Raw genomic sequence first — 19,290 nt, forward strand, 5'->3', positions numbered from 1 at the left:
TTAAGTTTTGAGGGTTTGATCTTTTTCATTGGCTGGATCTGCGGCAGAGGGAAACATCCGGCAAAGACCGCTCACAGCTGCCAGCGGCCTCTATGGCAGGCGGTGATCCCATCCAGACTCTGCTGGCTCCTACGACAGCTCCCGCCGCCCTCCTGCTGTACACCGTACCGGCACAGCCCCCGCCAGCCCCCCCGACGGACATCCTGCCTGCACAGCCCCTGCCAGCCCTCCTGATGGGTATCATGCCTGTGATGAAACAGGAAAAAAGGACTTCACTGAGAGGTTCAAATTAACAATTTATTTGGACTTCACTCACAGGTCCAATACGTCACTATTGCAAGTTGTGTGTGTGCGATGGCGATTACACTATTGCGGTTTAAAAGACATTAGTGGGATCCACTATTGCTAATGATCCGGACAAGTGACAACACAAACCACAAGGGCGCTAGATATTAATGCCTTAGAAGAGTGCACCAGTCACAAACTCAATCGCATGCCCTATACCGTACGGGTGTTTCTTAGTCACTTACCCTCTCTCTCTCAGGTGAGGTCGCTCCATCCCGGGGAAGTTACCCTGTACAGCGTCCTGGATGGGGGGGCAGATCTCCTAGGGGCCAGCTGTATCCTTGGAGGATTCCCCATTTGTCTCCCCAGACCCCGCGGTTTATATTTCCTGACTCGGTGAGGGTGCAGGATTATGCCCGAGTGGATTACACTGTCTGGGATATTTCCCTCTGGTGGTGCCATAGCAAAGTCTCTGTTGCCAATTTGTGATGTCCGGCGCTCAACGTCACGGGAAGAGTGGTGGGATGGGACTTGGGGCATTTTGTTTGTTAAGGGCCATTTGGTTTTGGTTGTTCTGTGCCATCTTGAGATAAGCCCGGGCTGAGCTGTTTTGCAGCTCCCCCCAAGTTCTCTCTGCACAGCCAAGGCACGGCGGGGATGGAGCTGAGTGGGATGGCAGCTCCCTGCCTCTCACCTCTGGTGCTCTGAAACCGGCTTGGCTGGCTGCTCCCATACAGAGAGAAGGGGCTGAGTGGGGCTGGGAGGGCAGGAGGTGGTGGCGGGGGCAGCGGGCCAGCAGCCGCAGGGAGGTGGTTGTGCAGGTGCCGCGAGGGTATGGAGAATGAGCCTGGTACTTGTACAGGAGGCAGAGCCCTGCTCGGCAGTCGTGACACTTCTTCCCTGTGCACAGGGCTCCCCACTTGGGCAGGGTCCTAGCCACCCCACAGGGGTCATCCAAGGGCTGTCGGGCTACCAGGGCGTGCTTTGTGTACGGCTCCCAAGGAAGGCACTGCAGGCTCCCTACCTATGGAGCCATCCAGAGAGCTGTGGAGGGGGACAAGTGATTGCCATTGCCCCAGCACTGGAGCAGAGACAGGTGGCAGCCTTAGCTCCACAATCAGTGAAAGCAGAGCCACCGCATCAGCTCTTCAGCAAAATGCTCTGCCACTCTGGGGCAGCTGAGCGCTCAGCACCTATGCCCGCCTTCCCCCCAAAACCGATGCCCACACACGCACAGACGCACGTTTGTGTGTGAAACAAATGATTTATTGACATCTATGTACAGAGTAAAGCTCCTCAAGGGACAGGGCGGTGGCTGTGCCCATGGTAACAGGAGTCTCTGTCGCAAGGCTCCTTGCAAGGGCGACTCCAGCCGCATCGCGTCCCACTCCCCAGAGTGCGGTTCTGCTGCAGAGGAAAGGTGTGGCAGCAGTTCCCAGAGCCGACTGAGTAGCGTGTTGTGCGTGCCCAGCGTGCTCAGTTCCGCAGCACCAGCTCCCAGGGGTGTATCTAGGGGACACTAAGAGAGCTCCGTGCGTGAGGAGCTCTTTCGGTGTCCGTAGAAGAGCAGGCTTGTGAGCCGATCTTGCAGCTTATCGGCCTCACGCATTGCCTTGGCGTGGGCGGCTGGGTCATGCAGCAGGCGCTGGAAGAGGTTGAGTGGCTCCGCTGTTTGGAGGGCTGGGGGCAAGACGAAGTCCTCGGGCATGTTCTCATTAGCAAAGAAGAAGTGGTCGAGGCGTTTGTCGTGCAGGCAGCCGCGCAGGTACCACAGGATATCCTGCAGCCGCATGAGGAATTCCCTCCTGCTCCAGCTCGACACTGGTAAGGTGTTGAGGAGGTGCATGGCAACCGTCTTGAAGATAGCGGTGGAAAAGCTGGTGCCCAGCAGGATAGCGGCAAAGAGCTGGAGGCATTTGAGGTGGGAGGTGTCGTGTGGGGCCTGCCTGGCCACATGCCTGAAGAACTTCACCTCTGCAACCGCGTAGCTCTCTACCCACGTTGTGCTGGGGGTAAGGATGGCCTCTGTAGTCTCCTGGCTGCTCAGGAAGATGTCCGAGTCGCCTCGCCGCACCCCAAACGTGATGTCAATGAGGATGCTTTTCCCGGAGGCGTTCGTCAGCTGCAGCTTGCAGGAGCGGCTGGAAGGCAGCACCTTCATGCTGTAGTGCCGCGCCTGAGGCATCTCTTCCCAGGCTGAGCTCACCAGGTTCTGCAACCACTGGGCGGTTTTGTGCACATCCAGGTAGGAGCCGGTGCAGAGGGTGCCAAGGAGGCCGGCCGACGGATTTTTCCTCAGCTCCTCCTCCTGGGGGTGGTGGAGGTAGAACAGCGTGTTCTCCACCAGCTGATCCCTGCTGCAGGTACACGCCAGCTCCACGCGGACGCGGGAGTTCTTTGCCGGCATCTCCGCTGCAGTGCCCAGCTCCAGGTGGAAAACGTGCCCACGGGGGGGCTTAAGGGGCACAAGCAGGCGGTACACAGCATCACGCCCACGGGGACTCCAACCTTCGAAGGCGCTGCCCACCCCGATGGCTGGCTGCAGGACCGGGAAGAAACTGTTGGACAAGCGCTCTTGCAGGACAGCCAGGAGGTCGCCCACCAGCTCCTCCACCACGCGGCTCCTGTAGGCCAGGCGCTGCACTGACGACCGGATGCGCTTTGCAAACCTCCCAAACACACGCTTCTCATAGTCGCCAGAACCTTCTCCTGCACATTGTTCGTTGCCGCACTCTGTGCTGCTGCTGGAGCTCTCCTCCTCTGCAGCGCTGCTGCCTGGCTGGGGGCTCCTTTTGCTGAGGCGCCGGCAGAGCCTGAAGATCAGGACGAGGACTGCAGCGAGCGCCCAGACCTGCCAGTGCTGCAAGGCAGCGAAGAGCAGGTCTCCCCAGGCCGAGGCACTCTGCTCCATGTCCTGCAGCAGCCGAGTCTTGGGCTGGCTCAGCTGCTGCGCGTGCTGCCGCATGTGCCCGCAGGTGGCCTCACCCAGCTCCTGGCAGACCATGTGCAGGAGCTGGAGGATGCTCTGCACGAGCAGGGGGAGGAAGGTTGTGTCAGCCATGGCCTGTGGGAGGAGGGAGAGAAGGGGTTGAGTGGGGCTGGGAGGGCAGGAAGTGGTGGCGCAAGGGCCCTGCCGCTGCACTGCAGGGAGCTGGGGGCAGGCAGGAGAGGGGGCGAGACAGCTGGGGGGCAGCAAGGCCTGCGCCCAGCCCGGGCGGTGGCGGTGGCAGCGTGCCCGGCCCCAGGCGCTCCCGCCAGCAGCTGGGCCCTTGATGCAGGATGAGAACCCACCCCCCGGGGGCCCGCCGTTCTGCCCGGGCCCCGCTCCGGCCCAGCCTCCCGCCGCCTGCACACTCACCTCTGGCTCAGGCTGTGCTGGGGCAGCGCTGCCTGCGGGCGCCTTTTATAGCTGCCCCCATTGTGACACGGCCCCTCTGATGTCACAAGCGCCAGAGCGCATCACTGGCATGGCCGCCAACCAGCCCCCCCGCCTCAGCGCCTCACAGCTGCCCCCGGCAACCAGAGCCCCGACAGACACAGAGTACAGGCCCAGCCGGCAGGACAGGGCTGCCAGTTGCTCTGCTTCCACTGCTTTAGCCGCCCCCACAGACCATTTGCCGCCGTCCCGGAGTCAGGAGAGAGAGAGAGTCTTGGCCACTTTTCTCCTTCAGCAACAGCTAACGCCAGCTGGATGGCTTTTCCCTCTGCAGATTGACTCCGCTCACCTTGTCCTTCAGCAGCTTCTGCCACTCGTCCTGTAGGACTCCACACCGCAGCATTCCACCTTCGATGCTTTCCTACAGTACGACAAGGCCCATCAGTAACCAGAGCATGCTGGTTCTCATTAGCTGAGAGAATGAGAGTTCATGATATGGTGGAGCTTCCTCAGCACGTGTCACCACCTCCTCTGGTGGCACCCCAAAGGCCTTGCCTTCGGGCCAGTTTGTGATCACTTCTACCATTCCTGGGCAATTAGGGTTTCCTGTTTGAGCTCGCTGTGTCATTGAGGCAACCCACTTACTCCAGGGTAGCATCGGTGGTGTGATGAGTAGAGGGAACTTTACCCTTGAACATCCAGCTCAGTCCTGGTAATGGGGGCGCCAGGAGGAGCTGTGCCTCAGGACCAATTACCTCCAAAGCAGCTCTAACTCCTTCGTATGCTGCCAAGATTTCTTTCTCAGTTGGAGTGTAGTTGGCCTCGGAGCCTTTATATCCTCAACCCCAGAATTCCAGGGGTCGGCCTCGAGTCTCCCCTGGTGCTTTCTGCCAGAGGCTCCAGGTAGGGCCATTGTCCCCGGCTGCGGTGGAGAGCACATTTTTAATGTCCCATCCAGTTCGGACTGGTCCAAGGGCTACGGCATGCACAATCTCTTGTTTAATTTGCTCAAAGGCTTGTCGTTGCTCAGGGCCCCACACAAACTCCTTTTTCTTTTGCGTTGCTTCATAGAGAGGTGTCACAAGCTGACCGTAACCTGCATTACAGTTTCTCCATTGCATTCTCCAGAGACCCACACCACCTAAGAAGGCTTGTGTTTCCTTTTTGTTAGGAGGTGGGGACATCGCTGTTATTTTGTTAATCCTATGCATTGGGATCTGGCGACGGCCATCTTGCCACTTAATTCCCAAAACCTGGATTTCTTGTGCAGGTCCCTTGACCTTGCCTCTTTTAATAGCAAAACCTGCTTTCAGAAGAATCTTAATTATTTCCTTACCTTTGTGGAAAGCTTCTGCTGCTGAATTACCCCACACAACGATGTCATGCATGTACTGTAGGTGTTCTGCAGCTCCACCCTTCTCCAGTGCAGTCTGGATCAGTCCATGGCAAACAGTAGGGCTGTGTTTCCACCCCTGGGGCAGTCGATTCCAGGTGCACTGGACACCCCTCCAGGTGAAAGCAAACTGTGGCCTGCACTCTGCTGCTAAAGGAATAGAGAAAAAGGCATGAGCAATGTCAATTGTAGCATACCATTGGGCTGCCTTTGACTCCAGTTCATACTGAAGTTGTAGCATATCTGGCACAGCAGCACTCCGTGGTGGTCTGACTTCATTCAGGCTACCACAGTCTACTGTTAATCTCCAGTCCCGTCAGACTTTCGCACTGCCCATATAGGGCTGTTAAAGGGTGAGCGAGTTCTGCTGATCACTCCTTGGCTCTCTAGCCGGCGAATCTGGTTATGGATGGGAATCAGGGAGTCTCGGTTGGTGCGATACTGTCGTCGATGCATCGTGGCGGTAGCAATTGGCACCTGCTGATCTTCAACCCTCAGCAGTCCCACAACAGAAGGGTCATCTGAAAGACCAGATAAGGTAGACAGCTGTGTAACATCCTCAGTCTCTACAGCTGCTATACCAAAAGCCCACCGATACCCTTTTGGGTCTTTAAAATACCCTCTCTTGAGATAGTCTATGCCAAGGATGCACGGAGCATCTGGACCAGTAACAATGGGGTGTTTCTCCCATTTATTCCCAGTTAGGCTCACTTCAGCTTCTAATACAGTCATTTCTTGAGATTGGCCTGTCACTCCAGAAATGGTGACAGTTTCTGCCCCTTTATGATTCGATGGCAATAGGGTACACTGTGCACCAGTGTCCACCAGGGCTTTATACTTTTGTGGCTCTCATGTGCCAGGCCATCGAATCCACACAGTCCAATAAGCTCGGTTGTCCCTCTCCTCCTCCTGGCTGGAGGCAGGGCACCTCTACTGTTGACCGTAGTACCTATGATTATCAGATCTGTTCCTACCTGCTCTGTAGGATTGCTCCCAGCAGGTCAGAGCAGCCTTCCTCCTGTAAGAGCCCTTTCTTCTCTCTGCTTTACTTAGCAACTCAAGCACCCGTGCCTGTAGGGCTGAGGTAGGTTCTCCATCCCACTTCCTCACGTCCTCTCCAAAGTTGCAGGGGCAAAGACACAGGAAATCTCAGAATGGGTTAGAATGGTCTTGAGTTGGAGGATGGTTTTTCTCCAGAGTAGGAGGTTTTTTTTTTTCTTTTGAGCAGGAGGGTGTTTCTTCTTAGCAGCTGCAACATGGGTCTGTACAGGGAAAGAACGGAGTTTTTCCTCCACCTTGGTTAGTTTATCAAACAGTTTATCCATTTGCTCAACTAATTTCTGGGTCATTTGCTCTATTTTCTCAGTCAGTTTCTCGGTGGTCACAGTCAGCTTTTCCATAGCTGCCACAGAGAATGGACGAGAGAGACTGTCTTCATGCTGTCGTAGCTTATTAACCACTTCATTTACAGTTGGTGTGTCAGTATCGGATCCTCCCCAGACCACTGTTGACAATGGGTGGGAATATGTCGATGGTGCACTTTGTACAAACTTTTTCAGCACAGACCGTTTGCATGGCATTTCCTCAGGGTCTACAATCACTTGCCCATCACTATAAATCACCTCTCGCACAGCCATTTCTCTCAGGTACTTAATACCTTTTTCCATGTTGGTCCATTTACTTGGACGGCATTCGATATCGTCCTTAAAGGGATACCTGCGCTTTATGGCTGACACCAGTCGCCTCCAGAGACTGAGAGTGCTTGTCTTTCTCCCAATCTCTTTATCAATACCTCCATCCTTGGCCAGATTTCCTAATTGCCTAGCTTCTCTGCCATCTCAGTCTAGGGTATCTGCCCCACTATCCCAGCATCGGAGCAACCAGGAGACAAGTGTTTCACCTTCATGACGACTAAAGTCCTTCCTGATATTTCTCAGATCTTTCCTAGAGAAGGATTTAACAACTACCTCTACATCTGAGTCCTCCTGTGGTGAGGCTGCCCTAGAAGGGGCCTCTCCAGCATCTGCTCTAGAAGAACTCTGGCCTTTGTCTGTTTTCAAAGGTCTCTTTCCCTTATCTGGTCTTGAAGGACCCTCCCCTGGATCTTGTTCAGAACCCTCCCCCAAGCTATCTGACTTGAGGTGGTCTTTGTCGTAAGGGGTAGGGGAAGGAGTTGACCTCTTCTTCTTCCTCCTGGTTACCGGGGCAGCTTGTACCGATTTTGATGGAGTTTGAGTAGGTTTGGTACTGGTTGTAGTGGCTGCAGTAGCTTGTGCCGGGACGGGCGGCGGAGGGGCCGGTGTTGTTGCGGTGGGGGGGGCGGCTGCCGGTGGTGCCGGTGCCGTTGCAGGCGGCGGCGGCGGCGGAGGCGCCTGTGCCGTGGTGGTTGGGGGGGCGGCTGCCGGTGGTGCCGGTGCAGGCGGCGGCGGCGGTGGTGCCGGTGCCGTTGCAGGCGGCGGCGGCGGAGGAGGCGCCTGTGCCGTTGCGGTGGGGGAGGCGGCTGCCGGTGGTGCCGTTGCTCTGGGGGGGGCGGCTGCGGCCGGGCCGGGCGGGGGCGCGGTTTGTGCCGCTGCAGATCGCCGAGCGGCTGCGCGGGTCTGAGTGGCGGCAGCGCACGGTACCCTACAGCTACCCCAGCACAGATGTTTCACAATAAACCACCCCTGCACCACATTCAGAAGCACCGACAACAAAATCACGATCTTAACAAGATAACAATCCTTATCCTCAGAGCCCAAAAGGTTTCCATGCCCCAGCTCTGAGGGTGTCACATCAGCATAAGTATCAAAGGGCGAAGTAAACATTCCCCAGGTAGAACCGACAGTATAATTAATAACAGAATCCATCACCTGATGCCCGAGATATACAGGTAGAGCCGTTACCCAACTCATCGTGTTATACATCTGAATTGCGAACCACACCAACATAGCACCTTTAAACCTTCGCATAAAAAGACAAAGAATAAATGAAGTTTGCAACACATTTGACAGGTTAGACCAAGCTGACTGCATTAAGGTCCAACAAAGCTGTTTAAAGGCATGATACATGATTTCCTCTAAGAACGACATGATGCAAGCTGTCTGTTCTAATCTCTGAGCAAGTTGGAATTCAAACTATTTGGACAATTTATCACAGCTCTGGTGGAGCACTGTTCGGGCCCCACGTTGGGCGCCAATTAATCTGTCGTGGTTTAGGCCAAATCCACCACTGGGGACCCGAGGGACCCCAGACGGGACCGACAGATGCTCCCCTCTACCCCTCTACAAAGAGAGAGGCAGAGGAGGAAAAAGAGACTTAAGAGTTTAGAAGAAACTAAACTACTTTAATGAAGTATTAATAATAAAATAAAAAGAAATAATGAAAAATATATACAAAACCGTATCAAGCTCCCGAGATGACAATCACGTCACCGGCTGGCACTGGGGCAGTCCCAGGCTGGACTCAGTGGCGGACGGGAACTGGATTCCGGATCTGGAGTCAGGATTGGGATCACAGGCAGAGAGAGTCCTCCTCAGACGTCGGCCATTGAAGGAAGAGCACTGACCCTTTGATCCCTCAGCTTTTATACTGAGCATGAGGCAGATGGGATGGAATACCCTGTTGGTCAGTTTTGGGTCACCTGTCCTGTCCGCTCCTCCCTGCAGGTGGGACCCCACTATGCTTTTCCGCTTCCGACCCTCCAACGTGGCAAATAACAAAGTTGGTTGGCCTTGGCTGTTATGACAATAAGTGTAAGCAGGAGCCTCTCTGCATACCATGCCTGGGCATCAGCTATAAACAATTGGCCTTATCACTCTGAGAGAGTGAACACTGTCTGCACAATATGCAGTTAATTTCAGTTGTTAGAAGAGGCCCAGCTAAGAAGCGAAGTTACTGAACAAAATTGGTTCTGTTTTACCTCAAACCAGGACACCTGTGTGCTCACAAGTGGAATATCCGCACTTAGATAACGTGAGCCTGGGATGGGCTCAGGGACACCTTATTGTCCTGGTTTGAGCGACACAGGACTAATTTCTCTTCTAACACTTGGGAAAACTGCACTTTTAGAAGACTCCAGTGTCTGAATTTGTGAAAATATTTACTTTACAGCCAGCTATGGTGTGTGGGTCTCAAGGTCTCAGTGTTTTCGAGCTAGCCAGGTGCAGGGATGAGGAGGAGCGAGACCCGGGCACTTGACCCAAGCTGGCCAACAGGGTTAGTTCATACCATCAGCGTCACACTCATTATAAATTAGAAAGTTTGCTGCGAAGTTCTCTCTCTCCCTTGATGGCTGCCATCCTGAGAACTTCGTGCCCTGGTGCCGGAGCCCTGAGCCCTTCCCTTCCTCCTGAAGCCGTAGCACTCGCAGTGTCCCACATTTGCTGTCTGCTGCTGGGAGTGCACAGCTTCCTACTGATAGAATTGGCTGAGTATAATCTTTGCATATTCTGTATTGGTGTCGGGATCAATATCGGTTCTTTACTGCTGTTAATGTTAATTATCTAATCTTATTCTATTAAATCTGTTTATACTTCAGCTCTCGGGTTTTCTTGTTTTTCCCGATTTCCCTTTCCCAGGTGGGGAGGGGTCATCGGGTGATAGAATGATTGTCTAAATGACAACAGATTGTTATGGGTCTCTCAAACCAAAATTTGGCGCCCAATGTGGTATTGTAATGGGTTTGGCACTCAATGTGATATTTTGCACTTAATTTACATAGTGCTGGGAGAACTATAGGTTTTAATTGGAAAATTCTGAAGGGTTGAAGTTTTAAAAAGATTTTATTGTATTCCTCGAAAAGTCACTATGACTCTGTTGGAATGGTTTCGAAGGAACCTGGTCAGAGTTCTCCGCTATCTTTGTATAAACTTAGGTCAGGAGCTATCAGAGCTGTGGGGGAGGTCATTGCTGTTTCTCTCTCCTTTAGGGCAGCTTATCGTTTCTCAGTGTGGACTCAAAAACGTTGCCTTGTTATTTTGTGTGGCGGTGTTTTGCTCTGTTATCAGGTCGTTTGTAATCTTTTCGTTATTTGTCACCTATGTAATGGCATCTCAAAAATCACAGAGGTCAGACCATCTCGGGACGGTGGGAGGCCACTGTTGACCATTGTGCATTGGGTTATGTTACGGGCCATTTAGCAAAGGAGGGGATGTCTCTTGAGAATTTGTATATACCAATGTCATCAATAGTAACAGTTTTTGAGAGTTTGGAATACCCTTGGAATCTTTTGATTGTTGTGCTCAGGTTGTTAAGTTTTGAGGGTTTGATCTTATTCATTGTCTGGATCTGTGGTAGAGGGAAACGTCCGGCAGAGACCCCGCCGGCTCCTACCGTGCACAGACACCACCAGCCTCTATGGCAGGCGGTGATGTCATCCAGACTCCGCCGTCTGAGATCCTGCCGGCTCCTATGACAGCCCCCACCGAACCCCTGCTGTACACCGTACCGGCACAGCCCCTGCCAGCCCCCCCGACGGACATCCCACCTGCACACCCCCTGCCAGCCCCCCCGACGGACATCCCGCCTGCACAGCCCCTGCCAACCCCCCCGACGGACATCATGCCTGTGATGAAACAGGAAAAAAGGACTTCACTGAGAGGTTCAAATTAACCATTTCTTTGGACTTCACTCACAGGTCCAATACGTCACTATTGCAAGTTCTGTGTGTGCGGTGGCGATTACACTATTGTGGTTTAAAAGAAATTAGCGGGATCCACTATTGCACGTTACAAATGATCCCGACAAGTGACAACACAAACCACAAGGGCGCTAGATATTAATACCTTAGAAGAGCGCACCAGTCACAAACTCAATCGCATGCCCTATACCGTATGGATGTTTCTTAGTCACTTACCCTCTCTCTCTCAGGTGAGGTCGCTCAATCCCGGGGAAGTTACCCTGTACAGCGTCCTGGATGGGGGTGGGGGGAGGATCTCCTAGGGGCCATCTGTATCATTGGAAGATTCCCCATCTTTCTACCGAAACCCTGTGGTTTATATTTCCTGATGCTTTCCTACAGTACGACAAGACCCATCAGTAACCAGAGCATGCTGGTTCTCATTAGCTGAGAGAATGAGAGTTCATGATATGGTGGAGCTTCCTCAGCACATGTCACCATCTCCTCTGGTGGCATCCCAAAGGCCTTGCCTTTGGGCCAATTTGTGATCACTTCTACCATTCCTGGGCAATTAGGGTTTCCTGTTTGAGCTCGCTGTGTGATTAAGGCAACCCACTTACTCCAGGGTAGCATCGGTGGCGTGATGAGTAGAGGGAACTTTACCCTTGAACATCCAGCTCAGTCCTGGTAATGGGGGCGCCAGGAGGAGCTGTGCCTCAGGACCAGGTGGTGTGACTTCATTCAGGCCACGATAGTCTACTGTTAGTCTCCAGTCCCCATCAGACTTTTGCACTGGTCATATGGGGCTGTTCAAGGGTGAGCGAGTTTTGCTGATCACTCCTTGGCTCTCTAGCTGTCGGTGGGAATGAGGGAGTCCCAGTTGGTGCGATACTGCCGTCGATGCACCGTGGCAGTAGCAATTGGCACCTGCTGATCTTTACGCTGGGCACCAGTGCCCACTAGGGCTTTATACTTTTGTGGCTCTCATGTGCCAGGCCATCGAATCCACACAGTCCAATAAATCCGGTTGTCCCTCTCCTCCTCCTGGCTGGAGGCAGGGCACCTCTACTGTTGACCGTAGTACCTACGATTATCAGATTGGTTCCTACCTGGTCCGTAGGATGGCCTACCATAGGTCAGAGCAGCCTTCCAGTTCTCCCTCCCACTTCCTCATGTCCTCTCCATAGTTGCAGAGGCAAAGACACAGGACATCTCAGAGCGGGTTCTATTGGTCTTGAGTCAGAGGGTGGTTTTTCTCTCGAGTAGGGGGCTGTTTTTTCTCAGCAGCTGCAACGTGGGTGTGTGGCCACTACTCTAGAAGGCGAATTGGCGGTGTAACTCGGGCAGTGATGGCTTTGGCAGACACTCAGTGAGTCACTGCACCTCCTGCTACCCCCTGTAGGTTGCTACTGAGAAGAGCTGGCACTTTGCTCTTGCCTTGGTCTTGGAGGAGAGGTTATTGGCAGCTGTGAGCCGGCTGCCAGGAGAGACAGGGAGCAGGAGCTGTCTGCGACTTGGCCTGCTGCAAAAAAAGGCCAGAGTGGGTGTTGTAAGAGCAGGGCCCTGGGAGAGCCCGGAGAAGCCACGTCCCTTGGGCTGATGGGCAGCGGGCACCCATTGGGCTTCTTTAGCCCTCAGACAGAGGCAGCTCTTTTGAGGGGACAGTTCTCAGAGATCTTGCAAGTCTTTGCCCATATAGGGTCATTGGATTTCCACAGCAGGTGTCCCAAAGAGAGGTATGAGTACAGGTCTCCTGCCATGCAGCTGCCATAAGGCCATGGCTTCTCCTCAAGGTGGCCTGGATGGCGCAAGTGCGTGCCTTGAATTGGAGACATCTCCAAAGCTTTCTGGAACCTCGCTGCACGTGTGACCTGTGCTGGGTGAAGGTTGTGCAGGTGCTGCGAGGGTATGGAGAATGAGCCTGGTGCTCGTACAGGAGGCAGAGCCCTGCTCGGCAGTCGTGGCACTTGTTCCCTGTGCACAGGGCTCCCCACTTGGGCAGGGTCCTAGCCACCTCTCGGGGGTCACCCAAGGGCTGTCGGGCTACCGGGGCGTGCTTTGTGTACGGCTCCCAAGGAAGGCACTGCAGGCTCCCTACCTATGGAGCCACCCAGGCGATGTGCAGAGCTGTGGAGGGGGACAAGTGATTGCCATTGCCCCAGCGCTGGAGCAGAGACAGGTGGCAGCCTTAGCTCCAGAATCAGTGAAAGCAGAGCCCAGCACATCAGCTCTTCAGCAAAACGCTCCACCACTCTGGGGCAGCCGAGCGCTCAGCACCCTATGCCCGCCTTCCCCCCAAAACTGATGCCCACACACGCACAGACGCACGTCTGTGTGTGAAACAAATGATTTATTGACATCTATGTACAGAGTAAAGCTCCGCGAGGGACAGGGCGGTGGCTGTGCCCGTGGTAACAGGAGTCTCTGTCGCAAGGCTCCTTGCAAGGGCGACTCCAGCCGCATCGCGTCCCACTCCCCAGAGTGTGGTTCTGCTGCAGAGGAAAGGTGTGGCAGCAGTTCCCAGAGCCGACTGAGTAGCGTGTTGTGCGTGCCCAGCGTGCTCAGTTCCGCAGCACCAGCTCCCAGGGGAGTATCTAGGGGACACTAAGAGAGCTCCGTGCGTGAGGAGCTCTTTCGGTGTCCGTAGAAGAGCAGGCTTGTGAGCCGATCTTGCAGCTCATCGGCCTCACGCATTGCCTTGGCGTGGGCAGCCGGGTCGTGCAGCAGGCGCTGGAAGAGGTTGAGTGGCTCCGCTGTTTGGAGGGCTGGGGGCAAGACAATGTCCTCGGGCATGTTCTCGTTCGCAAAGAAGAAGTGGTCGAGGCGTTTGTCGTGCAGGCAGCCGCGCAGGTACCACAGGATATCCTGCAGCCGCATGAGGAATTCCCTCCTGCTCCAGCTCGACACTGGTAAGGTGTTGAGGAGGTGCATGGCAACTGTCTTGAAGGTAGTGGTGGAAAAGCTGGTGCCCAGCAGGATAGCAGCGAAGAGCTGGAGGCATTTGAGGTGGGAGGTGTCGTGTGGGGCCTGCCTGGCCACATGTCTGAAGAACTTCACCTCTGCCACTGCATAGCTCTCTACCCACGTTGTGCTGGTGGTGAGGATGGCCTCTGTAGTCTCCCGGCTGCTCAGGAAGATGTCTGAGTCACCTCGCCGCACCCCAAACGTGATGTCAACGAGGAGGCTTTTCCTGGAGGCGTTCGTCAGCTGCAGCTTGCAGGAGCGGCTGGAAGGCAGCACCTTCATGCTGTAGCGCCGTGCCTGAGGCATCTCTTCCCAGGCTGAGCTCACCAGGTTCTGCAACCACTGGGCGGTTTTGTGCACATCCAGGTAGGAGCCGGTGCAGAGGGTGCCGAGGAGGCTGGCAGACAGATTTTTCCTCAGCTCCTCCTCCTGGGGGTAGTGGAGGTAGAACGGTGTGTTCTCCACCAGCTGATCCCTGCTGCAGGTACACGCCAGCTCCACGCGGACGCGGGAGTTCTTTGCCGGCATCTCCGCCACAGTGCCCAGCTCCAGGTGGAAAACGTGCCCACGGGGGGGCTTAAGGGGCACAAGCAGGCGGTACACAGCATCACGCCCACGGGGACTCCAACCTTCAAAGGCACTGCCCACCCCGATGGCTGGCTGCAGGACTGGGAAGAAAGTATTGGACATGCGCTCTTGCAAGACAGCCAGGAGGTCGCCCACCAGCTCCTCCACCACGCAGCTCCTGTAGGCCAGGCGCTGCACTGATGAACGGATGCGCTTTGAAACCCTCCCAAACACACGCTTCTCATAGTCGCCAGAACCTTCTCCTGCACATTGTTCGTTGCTGCACTCTGTGCTGCTGCTGCTGCCTGAGCTCTCCTCTGCAGCGCTGCTGCCTGGCTGGGGGCTCCTTTTGCTGAGGCACCAGCAGAACCTGAAGATCAGGACGAGGACTGCAGCGAGCGCCCAGACCTGCCAGTGCTGCAAGGCAGCAAAGAGCAGGTCTCCCCAGGCCGAGGCACTCTGCTCCATGTCCTGCAGCAGCCGAGTCTTGGGCTGGTTCAGCTGCTGCGCGTGCTGCCGCATGTGCCCGCAGGTGGCCTCACCCAGCTCCTGGCAGACCATGTGCAGGAGCTGGAGGATGCTCTGCACGAGCAAGGTGAGGAAGGTTGTGTCAGCCATGGCCTGTGGGAGGAGGGAGAGAAGGGGTTTAGTGGGGCTGGGAGGGCAGGAGGTGGTGGCGCAAGGGCCCTGCCGCTGCACTGCAGGGAGCTGGGGGCAGGCAGGAGAGGGGGCGAGACAGCTGGGGGGCAGCAAGGCCTGCGCCCAGCCCCGGCGGCGGCGGTGGCAGCGTGCCCGGCCCCAGGCGCTCCCGCCAGCAGCTGGGCCCTTGATGCAGGATGAGAACCCACCCCCCCGGGGGCCCGCCGTTCTGCCCGGGCCCCGCTCCGGCCCAGCCTCCCGCCGCCTGCGCACTCACCTCTGGCTCAGGCTGTGCTGGGGCAGCGCTGCCTGCGGGCGCCTTTTATAGCTGCCCCCATTGTGACGCGGCCCCTCTGATGTCACAAGCGCCAGAGCGCATCACCGGCACAGCCGCCAACCAGCCCCCCCGCCTCAGCGCCTCACAGCTGCCCCCGGCAACCAGAGCCCCGACAGACACAGAGTACAGGCCCAGCCGGCAGGACAGGGCTGCCAGTTGCTCTGCTTCCACTGCTTTAACCGCCCCCGCAGAGCATTTGCTGCCGTCCCGGAGTCAGGAGAGAGAGAGAGTCTTGGCCACTTTTCTCCTTCAGCAACAGCTAACGCCAGCTGGACGGCTTTTCCCTCTGCAGATTGACTCCGCTCACCTTGTCCTTGAGCAGCTTCTGCCACTCGTCCTGTAGGACTCCACACCGCAGCATTCCACCTTCGATGCTTTCCTACAGTACGACAAGGCCCATCAGTAATCAGAGAGCATGCTGGTTCTCATTAGCTGAGAGAATGAGAGTTCATGATATGGTGGAGCTTCCTCAGCACGTGTCACCACCTCCTCTGGTGGCACCCCAAAGGCCTTGCCTTCGGGCCAATTTGTGATCACTTCTACCATTCCTGGGCAATTAGGGTTTCCTGTTTGAGCTCGCTGCGTGATTAAGGCAACCCACTTACTCCAGGGTAGCATCGGTGGTGTGATGAGTAGAGGGAACTTTACCCTTGAACATCCAGCTCAGTCCTGGTAATGGGGGCGCCAGGAGGAGCTGTGCCTCAGGACCAATTACTTCTGAAGCAGCTCTAACTCCTTCCTATGCTGCCAAGATTTCTTTCTCAGTTGGAGTATAGTTGGCCTCGGAGCCTTTATATCCTCAACCCCAGAATTCCAGGGGTCGGCCTCGAGTCTCCCCTGGTGCTTTCTGCCAGAGGCTCCAGGCAGGGCCATTGTCCCCGGCTGCGGTGGAGAGCACATTTGTAACGTCCCGTCCAGTTTGGACTGGTCCAAGGGCTACTGCATGCACAATCTCTTCTTTAATTTGCTCAAAGGCTTGTCGTTGCTCAGGGCCCCACACAAACTCCTTTTTCTTTTGCGTTGCTTCATAGAGAGGTGTCACAAGCTGACCGTAACCTGCAAGATGCATTCTCCAGAGACCCACACCACCTAAGAAGGCTCGTGTTTCCTTTTTGTTAGGAGGTGGGGACATCGCTGTTATTTTGTTAATCCTATGCATTGGGATCTGGCGACGGCCATCTTGCCACTTAATTCCCAAAAACTGGATTTCTTGTGCAGGTCCCTTGACCTTACCTCTTTTAATAGCAAAACCTGCTTTCAGAAGAATCTTAATTATTTCCCTACCTTTGTGGAAAACTTCTGCTGCTGAATTACCCCACACAACGATGTCATGCATGTATTGTAGGTGTTCTGCAGCTCCACCCTTCTCCAGTGCAGTCTGGGTCAGTCCATGGCAAACAGTAGGGCTGTGTTTCCACCCCTGGGGCAGTGGATTCCAGGTGCACTGGACACCCCTCCAGGTGAAAGCAAACTGTGGCCTGCACTCTGCCGCTAAAGGAATAGAGAAAAAGGCATGAGCAATGTCAGTTGTAGCATACCATTGGGCTGCCTTTGACTCCAGTTCATACTGAAGTTGTAGCATATCTGGCACAGCAGCACTCAGTGGTGGTGTAACTTCATTCAGGCCACGACAGTCTACTGTTAATCTCCAGTGCCCATCAGACTTTCGCACTGCCCATATAGGGCTGTTAAAGGGTGAGCGAGTTCTGCTGATCACTCCTTGGCTCTCTAGCCAGCGAATCAGGTTATGGGTGGGAATCGGGGAGTCTCGGTTGGTGCGATACAGTCGTCGATGCACCATGGCAGTAGCAATTGGCACCTGCTGATCTTCAACCCTCAGCAGTCCCACAACAGAAGGGTCATCTGAAAGACCGGGTAAGGTAGACAGCTGTGTAACATCCTCAGTCTCTACAGCTGCTATACCAAAAGCCCACCGATACCCTTTTGGGTCTTTAAAATACCCTCTCTTGAGATATGCCAAGGATGCACAGAGCATCTGGACCAGTAACAATGGGGTGTTTCTCCCATTTATTCCCAGTTAAGCTCACTTCAGCTTCTAATACAGTCAGTTCTTGAGATCCGCCTGTCACTCCAGAAATGGTGACAGTTTCTGCCCCTTTATGACTCAATGGCAATAGGGTACACTGTGCACCAGTGTCCACTAGGGCTTTATACTTTTGTGGCTCTCATGTGCCAAGCCGTCGAATCCACACAGTCCAATAAATTCGGTTGTCCCTCTCCTCCTCCTGGCTGGAGGCAGGGCACCTCTAATGTTGACCGTAGTACCTACGATTATCAGATCGTTTCCTACCTGGTCCGTAGGATCGCCTACCGTAGGTCGGAGCAGCCTTCCTCCTGTAAGAATCCTTTCTCCTATCTGCTTCATTTTGCAGCTCAAGCACCCGTGCCTGTAGGGCTGAGGTAGGTTCTCCATCCCACTTCTTCATGTCTTCTCCATATTCACAGAGGCAAACCCACAGGATATCTCGCATTGGGTTTGATTTGTCTTGAGTCGGAGGGTGCTTTTTCTCTTGAGTAGGAGGGCGTTTCCTCTTAGCAGCTGCAACATGAGTCTGCACAGGGAAAGAATGGAGTTTTTCCTCCACCTTGGTTAGTTTATCAAACAGTTTATCGGTTTGCTCAACTAATTTCTGGGTCATTTGCTCTATTTTCTCAGTCAGTTTCTCAGTCATTTTCTCGGTGGTCACAGTCAGCTTTTCTATGGCTGCCACAGAGAAGGGACGAGAGAGACTGTCTTCTTACTGTCGTACCTTCTTAACCCCTTCATTTACAGTTGGTGTGTCAGTATCAGATCCTCCCCAGACCATTGTTGACAATGGGTGGGAATATGTTGATGGTGCAATTTGTACAAACTTTTTGAGCATAGACCGTTTGCATGGCATTTCATCAGGGTCTACTGTCGCTTGCCCATCACTATAAATCACCTCTCTCACAGCCATTTCTCTCAGGTACTTAATACCTTTTCCCATGTTGGTCCATTTACTTGGACGGCATTCGATATCGTCCTTAAAGGGACACCTGCGCTTTATGGCTGACACCAGTCGCCTCCAGAGACTGAGAGTGCTTGTCTTTCTCCCAATCTCTTTATCAATCCCTCCATCCTTGGCCAGGTTTCCCAATCGCTTAGCTTCTCTGCCATCTCAGTCTAGGGTATCTGCCCCGCTATCCCAGCATCGGAGCAACCAGGAGACAAGTGTTTCACCTTCATGACGACTAAAGTCCTTCCTGATATTTCTCAGATCTTTCATAGAGAAGGATTTAACAACTCCCTCTACATCTGAGTCCTCCTGTGGTGAGGCTGCCCCAGAAGGGGCCTCTGCAGCATCTGCTCTAGAAGGACTCTCACCTCTGTCTGTTTTCAAAGGTCTCTTTCCCTTATCTGGTCTTGAAGGACCCTCCCCTGGATCTTGTTCAGAACTCTCCCCCAAGCTATGTGACTTGAGGTGGTCTTTGTGGTAAGGGGCAGGGGAAGGAGTTGACCTCCTCTTCCTGCTCCTGGTTCCCGGGGCGGCTTGTACCGATTTTGATGGAGTTGGAGTAGTTTTGGTACTGGTTGTAGTGGCTGCAGTAGGTTGTGCCGGGAGAGGCGGCGGCGTGGCTTGTGCCGCTGCAGGGGGGGGGCACGGCTTGTGCCGGGACGGGCGGCGGAGGGGCCGGTGTTGTTGCAGTGGGGGGGGCGGCTGCCAGTGATGCCGGTGCCGCTGTGGTGGGGGGGCGGTTGCGGCCGGGCCGGGCGGGGCTGCGGTTTGCACCGCTGCAGATCGCCGAGCGGCTGCGCGGGTCTGAGTGGCGGCAGCGCATGGTCCCCTACGGCTTCCCCTGTGCCCATGTTTCCTATGAAACCACCCCTGCAACACATTCAGGAGCACCAACAACAAAATCACGATCTTGAGAAGGTACCAGAGCCCAAAAGGTTTCCATGCCCCAGCTCTGAGGGTGTCACATCAGCATAAGTATCAAAGGGCGAAGTAAAGGCACTGGGGCAGTCCCAGGCTGGACTCAGTGACGGACAGGAACTGGATTCCGGATCTGGATTCAGGATTGGGATCACAGGCAGACAAACAGAGTCCTCCTCAGACGTCGGCCATTGAAGGAAGACCGCTGACCCTTTG

General features: G+C 54.8%; 1 protein-coding gene across 1 annotated transcript; it reads right to left on the bottom strand.

Annotated features, from left to right (window-relative positions):
* LOC309684649 (inositol 1,4,5-trisphosphate receptor-interacting protein-like 1) lies at window positions 1-14,378 on the bottom strand (the record flags this gene model as incomplete). The annotated part of the gene is made up of 2 exons (XM_082500520.1): window positions 1-38; window positions 13,341-14,378. Coding segments are annotated over 2 exons (1,076 nt in total), but the record flags the coding sequence as incomplete, so codon positions are not given.
* Between the last annotated feature and the right edge of the window lie 4,912 nt (window positions 14,379-19,290).

The sequence above is a fragment of the Vanellus vanellus genome (genome assembly GCF_965231255.1).
Source record: "Vanellus vanellus genome assembly, contig: HAP1_SCAFFOLD_668, whole genome shotgun sequence".
Taxonomy (NCBI): domain Eukaryota; kingdom Metazoa; phylum Chordata; class Aves; order Charadriiformes; family Charadriidae; genus Vanellus; species Vanellus vanellus.